This window comes from Silurus meridionalis, chromosome 6 (assembly GCF_014805685.1).
Source record: "Silurus meridionalis isolate SWU-2019-XX chromosome 6, ASM1480568v1, whole genome shotgun sequence".
In the NCBI taxonomy this organism is placed as follows: domain Eukaryota; kingdom Metazoa; phylum Chordata; class Actinopteri; order Siluriformes; family Siluridae; genus Silurus; species Silurus meridionalis.
Genome location: NC_060889.1, coordinates 12,661,635 through 12,682,043, shown reverse-complemented (window position 1 = coordinate 12,682,043; position 20,409 = coordinate 12,661,635). Strand labels below are relative to the sequence as shown.

The window sequence follows — 20,409 nt, the reverse complement described above, 5'->3', positions numbered from 1 at the left end:
CTCTCGCTAACAAAAACAAATCCTGGAAGCCGAGGAACACACCGAGACTTCGAGAGTAAACAGTTTACGAGTTGTCTGGGGACATTTAAACACTTTTGGAAGAAATAATTCCCTCTTTAATAATGAAAGCGGAGTACGCAGCCTTACACAGACTAAAGCTAATAATAGGGCTTGAACTTGAACCAGCTTATTTGTAAATAAGTCCCAGGAGCGTTACACTCTTTGGAATAATGCCTTGAAACATTGCAAATCTTGATAAATAATTCTTGCCATTCTATTAAAACAAAAGAAATGGCACCCTATAAAAGCAGGGCTAGCAAGGCCTTCTCTGCTGCCATAAAACCAGAATCACTGATTTACACATTAACATATCTTTGTCCATGAATATGTCCTAAATTATTTCCAATAGTTTATTCTTTTTATTTTACAGCGTTTCTCTCAGGTATGTTGCTTCAAGAAGCAGTAACACTGAGCAACTTTCCAATGAAAATCCAATCAGATTTCAGCCGTCACATTACGTGTTGCCAGGGTTATCTGCCATAAGGCCAGCAGGATCAGCTCCTGCGGGCTGTTTTATCATAATCTCTTTGTTGCTTTAATCAGACTGCAATTTGGTTGCACCAAGGCCCCCTAGCAGGCACCCGACCACATCAGCATTTTCACATGATTTGAATGGACAGCGAGAGCGCTAGTCGGAGCTAGCAAACTGCATCTACTGCTATATATATATATATATATATATATATATATATATATATATATATATATATATATATATATATATACACGTATATATACAGTACAGACCAAAAGTTTGGACACACCTTCTCATTCAAAGAGTTTTTTTTATTTTCATGACTATGAAAATTGTAGAGTCACACTGAAGGCATCAAGGGCTATTTGACCAAGAAGGAGAGTGATGGGGTGCTGCGCCAGATGACCTGGCCTCCACAGTCACCAGACCTGAACCCAATCGAGATGGTTTAGGGGTGAGCTGGACCGCAGAGTGAAGGCAAAAGGGCCAACAAGTTCCAAGCATCTCTCGGGGAACTCCTTCAAGACTGCTGGAAGACCATTTCAGGTGACTACCTCTTGAAGCTCATCAAGAAAATGCCAAGAGTGTGCAAAGCAGTAATCAAAGCAAAAGGTGGCTACTTTGAAGAACCTAGAATATGACATTTTTCAGTTGTTTCATACTTTTTTGTTATGTATATAATTCCATATATAATTCCACGTGTTAATTCATAGTTTTGATGCCTTCAGTGTGAATCTACAATTTTCATAGTCATGAAAATAAAGAAAACTCTTTGAATGAGAAGGTGTGTCCAAACTTTTAGTCTGTATATATATATATATATATATATTCACATAGTCTTCATTTTTTTCCATTCCACAATGGCTGATAAAGGAGAAGAAATTGATTTAGACACAGATACACTTATAAGAACATTTACAAGACAGCCTTTTCAAGAAAAGCTTGACATTATGAGAAAAGGTCGAGCCGAAAGAAAAAAATAGCTCAAAACAATTAAGCATTTGCATGATCCATTTATACTTTAGCATTTTCTATCCTAACGAATTTGCACAAAAACATACATTTGCCTTCATTTCAAATCCCCTGGAAAACAGTAAAGCATGAAATAATTACCAGAATCCCACAGGGTCATTTTTTGAGTTTAATATTGATGCTTCTGCGAGAGACGATGTGTGAGGGCGGTGCCGATGTGTTTGCAGTAAAAAGAGACTTGTTGAGCTATGTTGATTGTGTTTCTTGCTTTAGTAATGGCATTCGTTCTTGCTGTATGAGATACCTGTCTGTGAGAAAGTAATCTGTTATACTGCTTTTCTGTATAATATTGAAGTTTTTTGTAGCTGTGGTGTCATAATGACGGTATTTATTCAGGTAATACGCCTCTGAAGGCCTGGATGTGAAACACACCACTGTATGAAAAAAGATTTATGCCTCTTTTTTTTTAATACCACGGCATGAGAAGGGAAATCAAAAAAGTGTTTGTCTTTTTTAGTGAGCAGCAAGCTAGGATGAAATAAATGATAGGAATAAATTCCTAAACATTCCAAGAAAATTACAAGAACTAAAGAAACACTGTACTGTAGATCTCTTTGCTCGATTGACCCTGCTTCCATTTATGCGCTCAAGGTCTTGCTGGAGACGTGTTTATTTTGTGTTAATTTTCCATCAAACATGTTTATTATGGTCATGATTTTACCTTTGCATAGAAGACGCTTATATACATGAATTTCCCAGTTTCTCTATTTTTTCCTCCAAACTATTTACTATATTTACTATATTCTTTTGCTTTTCCTAGTTAGAAATTTCAAGTTGCAGCCTCGAGTCGAATAACGCATTAGTCTACAACATGCTGCGGTAGCTGCGCTGCATAACCGGAATAATCATCACATTCTGGCCTTAGGAGACGTTCATTTACCATTTGTTAGTTTGAGCTCTCTTTGAGCTTTACCTTATATGGCATTTTGTGGGCGTTACTAAATATACATAATCTGAGAAATGTGATAGTTTACGGATGACCCACGTTTAACATACATGTGCGAGTTTGACTGATAAATCATACAATATGTTTTATTAGGTATAATTTGTATGTTATGCTCAATTTCTCTCTGAAATAAAAAACATAATTCTATTACAAAGATGAAACTCATGCCAGTTTTAACTATGCACAAATTGTGACATAAGTGGGAAAAAAAAACCCACGACAGGTCTATTTGTGATTTCTATTTAAGATCTTTATCACCAGCATGCACTCAGACCTGTGAACACACAGGATGCAGCATGTTTCATTTAAACGCAGAAATATGGTTTGCACTGACCATAACTGCAGCAGGAAAGCGGGTTAAACACAAAGTGTCTGCTTATTATATTAAATAAAGAGATTAGATGCAGAACAAACTTTGACTGTGCCCAAAGCAGCGCAGACTGATCCTCCAGTAGATCTTACCTTTTTACAGACAGGCAGGAGACAGTGCAAGGTGTGGAGTAAAGACCTCAGCTCTCCTCCTAACTGGAGGCTCAGGTGACAGACACACATGAGCTGCAGTGCAAGCTGCACTAACTCGGTCCTCCAGCGCTCCGGCTCGGCCAGCAGGGCAGAGCTTAGCGACTCGGCCATAGAACTGATCTCCACCACCGCTGTAACGCTGTCCACCTACATCCACCACAAGCACAGAGGCAATTCACCACAAATTTGCAGAAATCATCCAAGTATTTTAAATAGCCATATTATATAATAAAGTACTGGTATTGTATAGCATATTATCATAAAATTTTCTTTTTGAATTAAAAATCAATCCAAAATATGTAATTTGTTGTACTTTTATGTGCTTTTTGCACATTTAGACCCCATTTTCTGGGTGTAGGGTGAGAAAGCAGTTGGTGTTCCAATTCATCCCAAAGGTGTTCAATAGGGTTGAGATCAGAACTCTAAAGCAGGCCACAATTGTAAATTTGTTTGCATGGTATGCAATGTATTAGTTCCGTATAAAATACAAGAATATTTGTATTGTTTCATAGTTTCTTTTCCTTTTAATAGAATAAATTATAAAACTCGATCATTTAATTCTCTTGAAAAACCTTACCCATGCCCACAAAGCACAAGAGCCTTACCAGTATATGAGGGAACAAACTGAAAAGGCAGTCGAGGATTTGGAGGGTGACCCGTGCAGAGGTTGAGCCTGACCCCTGTGCGACCTCTCGGCGCTGCAGCAGCACCCTGAGCAGTCCGTGTCTGAGCAGAGCATTCTCCGACAGCCTCTGAGGCTCACAATAAAGGTAGCGCAGGAAAGGAGCCAACATGGAGATAAACAGCGGCTCGTCACTGGCACACAAATAAAAACACGCATGGCTTAGAATCAGCTTGTGAACTTTGAGAGCATGCTGGCTTGTTCAGCTTTACTGTAATTACCAGTGAAAGGCACTGAAAGCAAAATAAATAAAAGAGAATCTGATAATATATTTACTGGCAAGACTGATCTTCATGTTATCTTTTAGTATAAAGCTTTGAGAAATATAGAGAATATGAACTTTCCATTTGGTTTTCACAGAAGTAAAGTCAAGCATGCATAGTGTGATTTTTAAATAGAGGGGGAAAAAATGAGCGAGACCGCGCATGCGTTTTATCTCTCGCTCAAGGCTTCTTGTCTGGCTGAAACGCTGAAAGGGAGTTCTTACTTGTCAGCAGCCAGCTGGATGAAGTCATCAATCTCCTGCAGAAGAGCAGCCCAGCAATCCGGCCGATTCTCCAGCACTGTGATGTACGGGTGAGGGCAACTCCTGGAGCACAAACACATACGCATACACAATAAATCCTTATTTAGTTATTACAAATTTCAGGAACATCAATAAAAAACACCCTTTTGTCTGGAATTTGCAAGTCCAATGAGGACACCAAAGCTAGCCATGCTCTCAAGATTAAAGAGATGACCTACTTTATCTTTCTGTAAATTAGAGTGACATGAACTAATCATAGACATTTGTAAACTCAAGTATGTGAAAGAGGGCAGATAGTTTAAAAACTAAATATAAGCATATATCATTAATAAAAATATTCAAAGCTATTTGAGCAAAATTTTATTACAATGTACCACGGGGGGAAAAAAAAGAGCACGTAAAAAAAAATTAAAGCACATTACAAGAATAAAGTTGCAGCAGTACGAGAATACAATCAAAATTCTGAGAATAAAGTCATAGCCATACGAGCATTAAGTGGTAGCCGTAGGAGAATACAGTCGTAGCAGTAGGAGAATACAGTCGTAGCAGTAGAATAAAGTCATAGTCGTAGGAGAATACAGTCGTAGCAGTAGGAGAATACAGTCGTAGCAGTAGGAGAATACAATCGTAGCAGTAGGAGAATACAGTCGTAGCCATAGGAGAATACAGCCGTAGCAATATGAGAATACAGTCGTAGCAGTAGGAGAATACAGTCGTAGCAGTAGAATAAAGTCATAGTCGTGGGAGAATACAGTCGTAGCAGTAGGAGAATACAGTCGTAGCAGTAGGAGAATACAGTCGTAGCAGTAGGAGAATACAGTCGTAGCAGTAGGAGAATACAGTCGTAGAAGTAGGAGAATACAGTCGTAGAAGTAGGAGAATACAGTCGTAGCAGTAGGAGAATAAAGTCGTGGCAGTAGGAGAATACAGTCGTGGCAGTGGGAGAATACAATCGTGGCAGTGGGAGAATACAGTCGTAGCCATGGGAGAATACAGCCGTGGCAATATGAGAATACAGCCGTGGCAGTAGGAGAATACAGTCGTAGCAGTGGGAGAATACAGTCGTAGCAGTGGGAGAATACAGTCGTGGCAGTGGGAGAATACAATCGTAGCAGTGGGAGAATACAGTCGTAGCAGTAGGAGAATAAAGTCGTAGCAGTAGGAGAATACAGTCGTAGCAGTAGGAGAATACAGTCGTAGCAGTAGGAGAATACAATCGTGGCAGTGGGAGAATACAATCGTGGCAGTGGGAGAATACAGTCGTAGCAGTAGGAGAATACAGTCGTAGCAGTAGGAGAATACAGTCGTAGCAGTAGGAGAATACAATCGTAGCAGTAGGAGAATACAGTCGTAGCAGTAGGAGAATAAAGTCGTAGCAGTAGGAGAATACAGTCGTAGCAGTAGGAGAATACAATCGTAGCAGTAGGAGAATACAGTCGTAGCAGTAGGAGAATACAGTCGTAGCAATACAAGAATAAAGCCAAAATTAGTAGAATAAAGATGTAGCAGCACCAGCTGACGTACTGGCGCACCAGCTGTGTATTTCTCTCTTGAGAAACACCTCTCCCCTTCGTATAGCATGCAGATGTAACAATCGAGATTCTTGGAGTGGACCACTGATCGCCATTTAAAAAAAAGGCAGTTTCTGTCAGATATAGATGGTTACATTTATTCCCGTAGTGCTACGAATTTTATTCTCCGACTTATTTTATTTTTTAATTTATTAACATTACTCTCGGAATCTTACTTTGTTTTTTTTAACATGCCACTAAAAATCATCGTAGAAAGCCTTTTGTTAATAACTAAAAACATTCAGGCAAAAGTGGTGGATATGTTGATATCTTACTCATGTGTGTCTATTTTTAGTCAAATCTCACCAGGCTTCTGCGCAGTGACTAGTGTTGTTAACCGCTACCAAAGAAATACACTCCTAGCACTTCCTAGCTTTTCGCATTAAACTTTCATACATGTAGTTGCAGGTTACAAAGTCAACAGTTAATACAAGTTGAATAACTCGAACCACAATGTTTATGTCCAGCTACTTCATCTTCCTTAAAGCTTAGTTTCTCAACTAAATGATCTGCCAAGTTCTGTGTTTGTAATCACCCCCTGCCCCAAAAAGCTCTGAGACACACCTCAGTCTGAAGGTTGAAACTGAACAGAAGCCCTCCATTATTCTCCCAGACAGGCCTCTACCTCATTTATCTCCTTATCTATCTTCTGGTGTTCCTTATCCAACTAGGGCAATATTCACATCACTGGAACTCATCCATCAGGCTCCGGTTTGGCCAGACTGCCACAGAATTACCTGCCTTCAGTGTCTATGTAATGGCTGCCTGACACTCTGACCTTCGTTTCGTTGAGTTTAACTGCAAGTTCATGAAGCAAGTTGGGGGCCATAAGGACAGGATGTCCTTAATGTACAGGATGCTCAAGAAGAATCAGAACTTGTGTTTTGTTAATAGGGTCAACCACAAATCAAAAACATACCTTTCCATTCTCACATTTTCTATTTTCTATTAAAATTTTCTATTTAAACCTCCTTCACATTTACGTGTACCGTGACTTTGACCGCAAGGTGTCAAAGCAAGGGGTCAAAAAAAACAACTTGAGCAGTACTTTATCACTATATTTAACTATTGTTGTGCTAGAATATTATACAAAATTCAATATTGTAAATTGCGTATGTTGTTGTACTTGTTACAAATCTTAAAAGTCTTCTGTAATTCAGCCAAATGACTGTAGTCTGTGCATCAATAAGCTCATGCAGATTTTATTTATATTCAATATTTCTGCCAAATGAAAAACTGTTACGCTCACACTTTTATACTTTCACTTAGGTAGAATTTCTGACAAGTTGGACATGGAGATATTCCAATGCTGATGAACACCGTTAAATTGTATTTTTTAGACACTAAGGCAGAATATCAAGTAGACAAATAACTAAAAGAGGAGACAAAACAATTTGGACAATATTTTTCTACGTGCCCTTGTGACCCTACAACAGATTGCGAAAGTGACACCAGGCAGATGGGCAGCCTGGGCATCACCAAGCCACTTCCATTAATCCTGGCGCCTTCCCTGATGGCCAGGCTGCAATCCCAGACGAGTTCACCCAAAGACGAGGTCTCCAGCCATTCATCTTCTCACCAGGCAGCACCCAAGAGACTCAAAACCTAGCGGAGAGTTCTCCATGTTCACTCGTTTTGAACCATGCCCATGGTTTCTCCAAACATATGATGCCAATTTTAGATTTAATACCAAGCAAAGATGAGCCACTCTGGAAGCATTATCTGAGAATTACGGGCTACAGAACAGAACCTGCTATTACCCCTCCCACCACTACTAATCCTACAGCCCTGACATGCTCATGAACCCAGAAGTCTGGATCACAATGCCAGTGACTTTTCATGTGGATTGAAGGCAATAAACATGTTCACTCAGAAATGTCTGTAAATTGGAGAAAAGTACAACTGTTAAGACACATCAGTACTGATTGATTTCAGCAAAAGGAATCAAACTGCCTGTTTATCACCGCTAATGAGACAGAGATCCCCAAGGGCTTGATCATATTAGGGGGACAATTTATGAGCAATAACTCATGAAGACATATGACCTCCAGTGACAGCAGGGGGCTTGGCAGCTTTGTCCTAACATGTAATTTCCTTTACTTAAGATGGGTAATCACAGTTATCATCAGTGTTTGTTTTTTCGTAAAGAACCTCATCTTACGACACCCCTCAGTGGCACTCAGAGTTCGGAACTAAAAAGATTATCCCTTAAAAACGGCTTGTGATATCACACTCTTAAACGAAGCAGAAAGAACCTCCGTGCTGCAGACCCCAGCAGATTTAATAAAAAATATTAAAAACGATGGGCTGATGCTATATTTAATAATATTGCAACAAAATTCCAATGTGCATTATAAAGAAGAACGACAATAAACACATTACACCATTTATATTTCGTGCAACACAGTAAATGTGTGTATTAATAAGCAGGATTACATTTGGATTGCATTTAATCAGTGTATTGAATTACACCATCCTTTTTGAAGGCCCTTTTTGGGGTTAATAATTGTCAATAAAGGGACATATGCCATAACCAAAAACACATTCTTGGTAACAGATAACCGCACAAGAATGCAAATGCGAGAAATTGCTGTCAAAGAAATGACCTACAATGTGAAGAACAGAGATTTTTGTGACTTAGTAGTCATTCTTTCATTTGGGCATAATTAGGGTTATTTTTAGTGCTTTGTATACTGCTTTTGCATCAAAAAAAGAGCATGTATACAATACATAGTCTTAAAAATAAGTCTTATACAGAACCAGCCAGTGGCGGGCTGTGCATTTGGTACCTGGGCCTTCAGTGGGGACTTACCCGACTTAATCCACCTCTTAATACCACCACTATCATATACTAAACATACACCGTAATTTCCGGACTATTAAACGCACCCAAATATAAGCCGCACACACTGAATTTGACAAAGATTTTTATTTTGAACATAAATGATCCACACCTGTCTATAAGCCACATCTACAATGTCTACATTAAAACTAATGAACTTTACACAGGCTTTAATGAAAGACAGTGTCTGTAACACGGCTTGTATCTAAACAGTAGCCAACCAAGAAAGTCATTGTTCACTGTCTTCCTTCTTCCTTTCACATATATCTCTTTCGGGAGTTTTTCTTTTGGCATCGTCGTGCTTTTAAAAATCACCATCGGTGAATCTTTTCTCCCGATGCCGTGCAGCTCAGAACACAGGTGAAGTGCGGTTTTTCATGCCCGGTTGTTTTCAGAGTGATGAATGATTCGCATTTCCTATAGACAGTCCGAGTGAGAGGCAGGGCAAACGTCAGAGGAACATCATCCATATTTATGATGTGGTGCGGCCCGATTCAGTGGGAGCGCATCTAATTTAATATAAAGAGTTTCATTGGTTCACCTGAACCAGTTCGCCAATTTCATTGGTCTAATGTTATGGGGCTCAGTTTTTTGGCGTGAAGCTTGTGAAACCAGGAAAAACCCATCAATTAGCCGCTTCATTGTTTAAGCCGCGGGGTTCAAAGCGTGGAAAAAAAAATAGCGCCTTATAGTCCGGAAAATACTGTACAAAAAAGTGTATGTGATATATATATATATATATATATATATATATATATATATATATATATATATATATATATATATATATATATTCTTTTTTTTTTGCATGTTTGTCACACTTTAATGTTTCAGATCATCAAACTAATTTAAATATTAGTAAAAGATAACACAAGTGAACACAACATGCAGTTTATAAATGAAGGTTTTTATTATTAAGGGAAAACAAAATCCAAAACTACATGGCCCTGTGTGAAACCTAATAACTGGTTGGGACACCCTCAGCAGCAACAACTGCAATCAAGTGTTTGTGATAACTGCGTTCAATAAGTCTGTTACAGCGCTGTGGAGGAATTTTAGTCCACTCATCTATGCAGAATTGTTATAATTCAGCCACATTGGAGCGTTTTCGAGCATGAACTGCCTTTCCAAGGTCATGCCACAGCATCTCAATAGGATTCAGGTCAGTACATTGACTAGGCCACTCCAAAGTCTTCATTTTGTTTTTCTTTAGCCATTCAGAGGTGGACTTGCTGGTGTGGTTTGGATTATTGTCATGCTGCAAAACCCAAGTACGCGTCAGCTTGAGGTCACAAACAGATGGCTGGACATTCTCCTTCAGGATTTTTTAGTAAACAGCAGAATTCAGGGTTCCCTTAATCACAGCAAGTCTTCCAGGTCCTGAAGCAGCAAAACAGCCCCAGACCATCACACCACCACCACCACCACCACCATATTTTACTGTTGGTATGATGTTTTTTTTCTGTAATGTGGTGTAACTTTTATGCCAGACTTAATGGGACACACACCTTCCAAAAAGTTCAACATTTGTCTTGTCAGTCCACAGAGAATTTTCCCCAAAAGTCTTGGGGATCAAGATGTTTTCTGGCAAAACTGAGACGAGCCTTTATGTTCTTTATACTTAGCAGTGGTTTTTGTTTTGGAACTCTGCCATGCAGACCATTTTTTGCCCAGTCTCTTTCTTATGGTGCAGTCATGAACACTGACCTTAACTGAGGAAAGTGAGGCCTGCAGTTCTTTGGATGTTGTTGTGGGGTTTTTTGTGACCTCTTGGATGAGTCGTCGCTGTGCTCTTGGGGTAATTTTGGTCGGCTGGTTACTCCTGGGAAGGTTCTCCACTGTTCCATGTTTTTGCTATTTGTAAATAATGGCTCTCATTGTGGTTCGCTGGAGTCCCAAAGCTTTATAACCTTTTCCAGACTTATAGATCTCAATTACTTTCTTTCTCATTTGTTTCTGAATTTCTTTGGATCTCAGCATGATGTCTAGCTTTTGAGGATCTTTTGGTCTACTTCACTTTGTCAGGCAGGTCCTATTTAAGAGATTTCTTGATTGTGAACAGGTGTGGCAGTAATCAGATCTGGGTGTGGTTAGAGAAATTCAACTCAGGTGTGATAAACCACAGTTTTAACAGGAAGGCAAACACTTTTTCACACAGTACCATGTAGTTTTGAATTTTGTTTTCCCTAAATAATAAAAACCTTCATTTAAAAAACTGCATATTGTGTTCACTTGTGTTATCTTTTACTAATATTTCAATTAGTTTGATGATCTGAAACTGTAAAGTGTGACAAACATGCAAAAAAAAAAAAAAATCAGGAAGGGGGCAAACACTTTTTCACACCACTGTGTATGTATATATATATATATATATATATATATATATATATATATATATATATATATATATATAAATAATTATTTTTACTTATTTTTTTTCGCAAAGTTTCCAAAAAACATGTTTAGGACCTGATTTTAATGCTTAAAATCTTTGCGACAATTTCTGTACATGTATTAGCACAATTGGTCTTTTGGTAGAGACCTTTATATGATCGTAAACTAAGCTTTTAAAAAAATTAAGACAGAAATCAGTCCACATATTTGCTGTAAGGCAGATGTTTAAATGCTCACCTGATTGAATATGGACATGAGAAGGGTGTGCTTTTATCTCTCTGACTCGCTTGGATCTGTAGCAGCTTCCCAACCACCTTAATCAGCCCTTGTACATTTCTGTTTAAGGCAGAGACCAGAATCGTTAGTGAACAGATATTATTACACAGAATTGCATGTTTCTTCTATAGTATGTATAATGCAACAAGACGCATCCCAAACAGCTGACAGTTTAGAATTAATCTTTATATCGAGAATCAAATGAAGTCACTACGAGGTTAACATAATCATGATCACCAGTACCATCAGCGTCATCATTATTGTAACATGTGCGCTTTACATAGGGATCAATCCTTCAATTCATGCAGATGATAAATGGTGGTGAGAGACAGTGCGCCGGTTTCGAGACAGTGGAGCTGGACGTGGGTTTCTCATACATTATAAATCACAAGGCTATGACAGCACGCTCTGCACTTTTCTTTCATCTCTCCTCTCCTCTTCCTTCATCTTGCACTTATCTCTCAGCCGGCCTGCGCATCCCTTCTTCTTCTGGGTTTGATTAAAACACATTTTACTGCTCTGAGTGAGTGAGAGAGAGAGAGAGAGAGAGAGAGAGAGAGAGAGAGAGAGAGAGAGAGAGAAGCCATAATTCTATGCTGACAGCAAATTCTTCTGCGCGTCCCGCTTTCATCTTTGCCATCGCATGCATGTGTTCCGTGTGAATAGAGGCAAGTCTTGGTTTGCTCTGGGCATGCTAGGAACTACTCTCCTGTGCAACCTACAGGTTTTCAGTGAGTGCACAAAGAAACTATAGGGGGAAAAATATATCATAGCTGGAATGTAGTAATCATGTAGGCAAAGCAGGCTGAACTAAATTCGAAAGCACACTTTTAAGCCTACAGCGCTTCAATTTGGAACAAAGGATGCTTCCACTGAACCCGAAGGAAAACCTTAAAGAAAAAAATTTCTTGACGTTTTTTGAAATATCAGTGCAGTTATCTTCAAAACGAGGGCCATCTGCTCATGCTTTGCCCATACATGAAACAACAGCAGACACGTTCTTCTTCTTCATCGAATGGTTATTGGGTCATGCTGGTCGGCACAACGAGGAGGGAGGAAATGTGTACTGCGTGGGTTACTAGCCTCTGTTATTATGGTGGGTGAGACAGCTTGAGCGGTTTGTGTGTGTGTGTGTGTGTGTGTGTGTGTGTGTGTGTGTGTGTGTGAACTGAAGAAACGACAAGCTGCATTTAAAGCCGCGTCACTCCTTTCTCGTATATGTTTCAGAATATCTAGATGAGTACTTCGCAGTACAGGGGAAAAAATGTTCGCATTTCCTGAATATGTCTGACACTATACTAGAACGAAGCATGACTAAGCTTTTCACTGGTGTGACTCAGGGTTGTCTGAAGCATGGAATTCTTTTTTTTTTTTTTACGTTCAGCTATTAGTTGTGCTTTCAGGGTCACGCAGCGCTCTGTACCTTTGGATATATAAAATATCAAATAAAATGTTAACAATACACTGTACTACATTATGATATATAATCACATTAACAATGTAGTCTAACTAACACACACACACACACACACACACACACACACACACACACATAGTTATAATTGTTTTATCTGTAAACAATTGCCATAATTATCTTTGTATGCTAAATGTTTGTCTATTTTTAGAGTAGTAAATGATAAATAGAGGTGCACAATGCGATTTCTGGCCCCGATTTTTTCCCTCCAATACAAATTCTGGCCGTGTGACTTCTACAACGACCATCAAACCAATAACATCATATCATCACCATCATGATAACATCAAATGACCTCAAGAAAAATGTCGAAACAATAGAGTTCCAATTCTGTAGAATTGGAAGTCCGTTACGTCCACTTTTCCACAGTCATGCTTGCTCCACACACGTCATCTTCAATTTTTCGTTTTTTATTATAAAAGTACTCTTAGTGCTGGTCCCAAGCCCGGATAAATGGGGAGGGTTGCGTTAGGAAGGGCATCCAGTGTAAAAACATGTGCCAAATCAAACATGTGAATCATGAATACGGAAGATCCGCTGTGGCGACCCCTAATAGGAGAAGCCGAAAGAAAGTTTTTATTATCAAAGTACTGTAATTTCCAGACTATTAAACGCACCCAAATATAAGCCGCATAAACTACATTGAATCTACATTGAAACTAATGAACTTTAAACAGGCTTTAATGAAAGACAGTGTCTGTAACACGGCTTGTATCTAAACAGTAGCCTACCAAGAAAGTCATTGTTCACTGTCTTCCTCCTTCCTTTCACAACAATTTCTCTCAGGAGTTTATCTTTTGGCATCGTCATGCGTTTAAAAATCACCATCGGTGAAGCTTTTCTCCCGATGCCGTGCAGCTCAGAACACAGGTGAAGTGCGTTTTTCATGCCCGGTTGTTTACAGCGTGATGAATGATTCGCATTTCCTGTAGACAGTCCGAGTGAGAGGCAGGTCAAACATCAGAGGAACATCATCCATATTTATGATGTGGTGCGGCCCGATTCAGTGGGAGTGCATCTGATTTAATATAAAGAGTTTCATTGGTTTACCTGAACCCGTTCGGCACTTTCATTGGTTTAATGTTAAAGCTTGTTAAACCGGGAAAAACCCAGGAAAATTCCATATATTAGCCGCTTCGTTGTTTAAGCGTTTAAAGCGTGGGAAAAAAGTAGCGGCTTATAGTCCGGAAAATAAGGTATGTCGTGAGTAAAATTTACGCTACAGATTGTTTATGTTTGCTGCTAGTTATCATTAGTGAGAGAAGGCGGGTCTGAACGGGTCAAGGATTGATGACGCAAAACTTCGGACGAGTCTTTTTGTTGTGTGCGCCGGTTTTTGACTGTCGTACAGTCTGAGATTAGGACTAATGTTCCTACAGTCTGGCAAACAACAATCGCAAAAGAACGTAAATATTATTTAAAAAAGTTAATTAAATTAATTAAATTTAAATACACAAATCTGCATTAATCAGGAGTATAGTAACTGTATAACCGCACCGATTGCTGCAGTGATTTCCTTTGTACCTGGGTTGAATCAGTTAGGATCAGTAAGTGAGCAGAGAGTTTGCTATGCTGAACGTGTGTTTTGGCATTGTAACAGAAACCGAAGGGTGATGCTGGCTATGTTTATGGTGTAAGCACCAGTGTATTGCGCAAATATCTGTCACATTGGACATACTGGATCCACTGGATGCTGTAACCAATAGAAAGCCAAAATGTTACCACACACCAAAACCTGAAAATTCGGTTGTTCATTTGACTTTTTTTGGGGGTGAGAAGTAAAATAGTTGACTTAGTATAGCTTAACATAGTTTAAATGTTTATTACAGGTCATAAAAGTGTAATCTTATGATTAACAGCCTACTATATTATGCATTCTACTAAATGTATTGTTTGACATGCAGGTGTATCAAACTGAGACCCCTGTCTCATTACACTCATAATTTATACATACGAATGAAAGTGGTGGATAAAATATGAACCACATTTAATTTCAGCTGAAGCAAAAACATTTTTACCACTACTTTTGCACTATCGGGCTTTCAAATTAAATGTCAAAATCTGTACATGCTGCTTAATTTGTATTTGAAGACCTTTTTTTTTTTTTAACCATTTTGAAAAGTTAATCTGAAAAAGCATAGGGATTTCTTTATTATTATTATTATTATTATTATTTCCCAGCTTGGACTGACTTCCTAATAAAAAGTAGGAGAGCAGGAGAGAAGCATCTGGGAGGAGTAGGAACTGAAGCATGATTATAATGCAATCATTGATCCATAGGGTGTCACATATGTGACATATTTTACTAATTAGCATATTTATATTGCGTAGCAAATGACTTGCTCAACATGTACAATACTGGAAAAAAAGATAAACGTATGGGACAGAAATATATGGGACAGAAATGTATGGGACAGAAATATACAGGGCATTTGCTCACACTGAAATAAATGATGATGTACTTTCTGCCAGTACTAAATGCCCTTCTATCTGATTAACATTGGTCGTAATGTGGTGGCGCACCGTGCCGAGGGCAGGAGGTTGAGGATGCTGTTGAGGACGTAGTGCAGATCAGCATGGCCCTGCTCCACCAGCAGCACCAGGGCATCACAGCAAGCTGAGCGCACCACCACACTCTCACTGCTGCACTGCTCCCACAGAGCCACCAGAGCTGGACTCTGCCACAGCAAACAAAACACAAATATACAATTTGTGTTTCACAAATCAATTTGTATTTATTTATTTGTTTACATTCTTTAAAAATTAAAACTAGCCAAACCCTTCAACACATCCCACAATTTTTTTTTTCCAACACTAATATTAGCTAGCTTAGCTACACTGACAAAAGCTAGTAAACTAGCGTGTATTTACCACAGGAAAACAGAATTGATTTCTGCATCTGATTTACAATTTAACATTCAATTAAGAGGAAACCTATTTATTTAGCAAAAGAGCCACACAAGTCAAACATTGTCCTTTTTAATCAATTGTCAATCATTGAAATTGGCTAACATTAGTAAGTTAGCTAGCAAGCAAAGCACACAGATTCAGTTCTCCTACAGCTTCTGACCTCTAAACTGCAAAATGTGACTTCTGTGCTTCCTTCAAGCAATTCTACCTGACAGAAACCTTTTTTCCCCCTTTAAATCAAATCAAAATTTATTTGTCACATACACATACATACAGAGTACGACATGCAGTGAAATGCTTTGTGTGACTGTCCAGCATTTAAGCATAAAAAGGAATAGAATTAAGGATAAAAATAAAACAGAAAAAAAAAGCTAGATAAATAAAAAATATAAAATATATAAAATATATGTATATACATGAATAAGTAATTTGTACTTCTAATATCTGCCATAAAGTGATTTAGTGTGATTGTCCTTAAAGTGTCATAGTGAAAAAAAAAAAATTATAATAAAAAAATAATAAGTTTTAAGCTTTAAGTTTTGTTTTAAAGACTATTATTCATTAAAAAACATTATATAAAAAAAGCAACCTTAAAGTATATAAATATTGCTGTTACTGTAATTTTACCTGTGTGTTGGACTCTGAGATCTTGTCCTTTTGGCCTTTCTCCTTCAGTACAGCAGTAACCAGACTTCTTACAGCCTACACACACAAATAAAATCTCCCTCATCTGTACCAAAAAAACCTCACACAGTCGAACTCATTTTTAACAGTACTATTATTTTTTTTATTACAGTAACATTGTATGATTCTAAAAAAGCAGGAAAGATGTCTTTGTATTTTGAGCAATGGGTCTGTACTTAATGTATGGAATGAGGAAATAATATTCTTATATTCGAGCTAGTGGTTTAAAATCACTGTTTATAAGCAGCAAAACAAATCGGTGCTTTATGTTGGGATTAGTAATGCAATAGTAACATTATTGCTTTAACAGCACAAAGTATTAAGTAATACATTTTCTTTATTAACAAATGCAACTGTTCAATTAAAGAATATCCTCCAAACAAGTTAGTTCTAGTTATCACTCATAAAACAAATGCTATAATTAAAACAGCTGTTTTAGAAATATAATAAACACTAGATGACTGTATCAGAATTAAGAATTGAACCGTTGCTGTGATACAAGGATAAATGTTAACATGTAAAAGTAGGATTGACTCTTCAGAGAATGAAAAACACATCCAAAATCACTGAGGGCAACTTATACTTAAAGCTAAAAAAAACATTTACCTGGGACTGAATGAAAGCGCTGGGAAATTCAAATCTCTTCCTTAAAGTTTCACTGGTCATCTTGAATCATCGTAGCTGCTCTGCGCTGCTGAGAAGAGAGAGTCCAAGTGTATTGAGCACATTCCAGTTGTGTATTAAGAAGACCAAGACTAACTCATTTAGCACCAAAGGCCCCTGAAACAACTGCAAAGTGTATCACACATTTACTTATATTAAAATAAGGAGAGAAAAAAAAAAACATGGGTGATAAAAAGTTTCAAAAAACAAACTCTACCAAACGTCCCATATACAATAGAGTACAGTGTGTAATACAAAATTAAAACGTGTAACACCATCACCATTTAAATACGGGTGGGTGTTAGAATATTATTAAAAAAAATTAAACTAGAGCAAAAACATACCATGAAGTGTTGAGATATGTTTCAAATCTCTACATAATGCTGAGAGTATTCTATATTTTGGAAGTAAAGGAATCACAGTTCAGCTGCAAATAATCATCGATAACCATAGCTCATGAAGAAACTGCACGATTGAAGGTAATTATATCGCAAAAGAAAACACATTCAATTTAAATCTGGACACACTCAGGGGTTTTCTATCAATATTCAGGTAGTTTAGGAAGAGCTACTTGAACTACTTGAGCTACGTGAGCTTCTTGAGCCAGGGGATTTGGTTTTTAGCTGGTTATCTTCAAATGATGACTGTAGAACTACCTCTTACGAATACAGTTGAGCTAGCACATATTTTCTCAGTTTGTTTTATGTCTTTATGTAAAAGAAATAATAAAGGTGTGCTATAATTACTTCCAACAAAATTAGGCTGATGGTATCCTAAGTTTGCAACCTAGAGAACCAGTCTTAGTTTATTCTTTGATGGAGACTCAAAGCACTTTTGTACAGCGCTCTAGATAAGGCCATCTGTTAAATGCCATAAATGTAATTGTTTTGAAGTTCAGCGCTTTTGTCATTCAGTTACATACTTTTTTCAGAGCAAGTGAGCAACTCAATAATAGTTACAATCACAGAACTAGTAAGAACCGTTATAGACAAATTACAGAAATCAGAAGGCATGCAAATAAAATCCCTCGTCCAACTGTCGAAAGACCAAGCGTTTTCAGATGAGCAAATAAAACACAAAACGCAAGAATTATCCCGTTTCATTGGCCGATTGAATCACACGGCAATGCGATTAGCTCGGCAAAAATCTGGCAATATTCTACACAATCGCTGACAGGATAAGTCTTTTTTATTGACTGATTTCAGCAACATACATCTGACTGCTAAATATAAAGTTCTGGTTTAAGTTTAGTATTAAATGGAAATTAGTTTTGAAAATATACTGGGTTGCTTTTAGCACAATCACAAGTGGACAGTAAAGACACATGAAAATACAAGGACACCAGAGATGCTTAGTTACATACAAACACTTCTCTGGAATCTAATGATTAATTGTGATGACCTGACAGAAATGACAGAAAAATGACATAATAAAGCCTGCTGTTTATTCTCTGTAAAAAATAAACGTGAATCCACTGTGTTGTTTTTTGTTCATTTTGCATGCTTAGGGGTTTGAATTTAGCGGTAATGTTTTATGTGTTAGCGGCTGGAGCAGCCCCTTTAAGAAGTTAGCGGATGGAGGTAAATCATGTGACTGAGGTATCTTTACATGCATCAAGAATGAGTCATAGACAGATGTGGCAGAGAGAATCTGGTCAATCTCCAAAATATAACATCGTTCAGAATCAGATAATAAATAAAATGGAAATAATGTACATCATGTATTCTTTCTGTGTGGCCCAGTAACAATCGTGGCCCGAGGGTTGGGGACCACTGGTCTACAGTATTAAGTGTAACTCTGAACAGCGGAAAATCATTTAATAAAAAAGCTGGTATAAGAGGAACAAAACTTTGGAACTTATTAGAAAATAATCTGCACTGAACTACTACCACATTTAGGTATTTAGATTGATTATTAGGCAAAAACATCACATTGCAAAGTTTCCAATTATACCAAAGGCAAAATGTCCTCTGTTCTGAAGACTCTTTTGTGGCAGAAACCCTATTGAATGTTCCCCAACGGTCCCATCTTAAAGAAACCTGCTCTGAATCCATCAGACATCAACAACTACAGACCGGTTTTACTTCTCTCCTTTCTTTCTAAATCTCTGGAACGCACTGTTTTTAACCAACTGTCCGTCTATCCTCACAAAACAACCTCCATGATCCGAACCGGTCTGGGTTTAAAGCGGCACATTCCACAGAGATGGTCCTTTTGACTGTTTCTGAGAAACTGCATGCTGCCCGATCAGACAAGCTGTCATCTGTACTTATCTTTCTGAACCTATCAGCAGCATTTGAAACGGTCAACCACAAGACTATCGTCTACCCTCAAGCCTCTGTATCCATGGAACAGCATGGGAATAGTTTGCTTCCTACCTAGAAGGTCGCCGATACCAGGTAACATGGAGGGGATCCACATCTGCCCTGCGCAGACTCTCCACTGGTGTCCCACAAGGCTAGGTACTTGGTCCCCTCCTTTTCTCCCTCTATACCCTCTATTTCTGAAAAACTTAAATTAGCACCTTCCAGGTTTGCTTTGTAGAATTCAAGAGTTATATTTATATTAAGTTTGTAATCTTGCGTACCAGTGTAGATTTATTCATTGCTAGAGACTCAAAGCACTTTTGTATGTCGCTCTGGACAAGGGCGTCTGATAAATGCCGCAAATGTAAACGTAAATGTTACAAAACCAGGAGTGATTATGTGACTGTCTAACAGAAAGCTTCATCGTATCAACAAATACCTTCATTAATCATTAATATGTTTTAAAATGGAAGCGTGACCAAACAAGAGCCTGGGAATGAGCTGATCCTGCTTTTACAAAAAGCAAAGGAGCTCCTTGTGGATAATCAGATTGGAGAATCTGTCAGCGGTGTAACAAAATCCCTGTCATAATTGTGATTATCATCGATTGATTCTGTGCCGATGATAGCACTTAATCATACATTTCTTATTACAAGAAGCAGCCTTAAATACACCAAACATATAAAGTCCAGCAAAGCTCAATGAATATCAACACCCAGGCTTTGGTGGAACTTCGGATCAGCTTAAACAACACTAAAACAATGCCTCCACGTCTCAGGAAAGCTCCCTAAAGCTTGTTCAAACAGCTAACAGGTGCACCCAGTCAGGGCGCATCTTATCAGCGGTATGCCTGAGTCACTAGTCTCCCACGGACAAAGCAACATTTGCTGACGTTTCACGTTCAGGCTTCTGGAAGCAGCAGATTAAGACAGATATTCAAACACAGAGCACACAGGAGTGACGAGTGACAGAGGCCCTGCATTCCCTGCCTCACCCACTAACAAGCAATAAGTGACACACCAGCACAGTGGCTCTGCGCCTCCACG

The 20,409-nt window shown here is 38.3% G+C and overlaps 1 protein-coding gene across 1 annotated transcript in view; it reads right to left on the bottom strand.

Annotated features, from left to right (window-relative positions):
- The window catches only part of focad (focadhesin), a 62,184-nt gene that overhangs the window by 40,286 nt on the left and 1,489 nt on the right, over positions 1-20,409 (bottom strand). The window contains 7 exon segments of the mRNA XM_046852823.1: positions 2,976-3,182; positions 3,641-3,851; positions 4,205-4,306; positions 11,288-11,386; positions 15,324-15,478; positions 16,338-16,412; positions 17,001-17,088. Of these exon segments, the coding sequence (XP_046708779.1) occupies positions 2,976-3,182; positions 3,641-3,851; positions 4,205-4,306; positions 11,288-11,386; positions 15,324-15,478; positions 16,338-16,412; positions 17,001-17,060 (909 nt within the window). The 5' untranslated portion in view covers positions 17,061-17,088.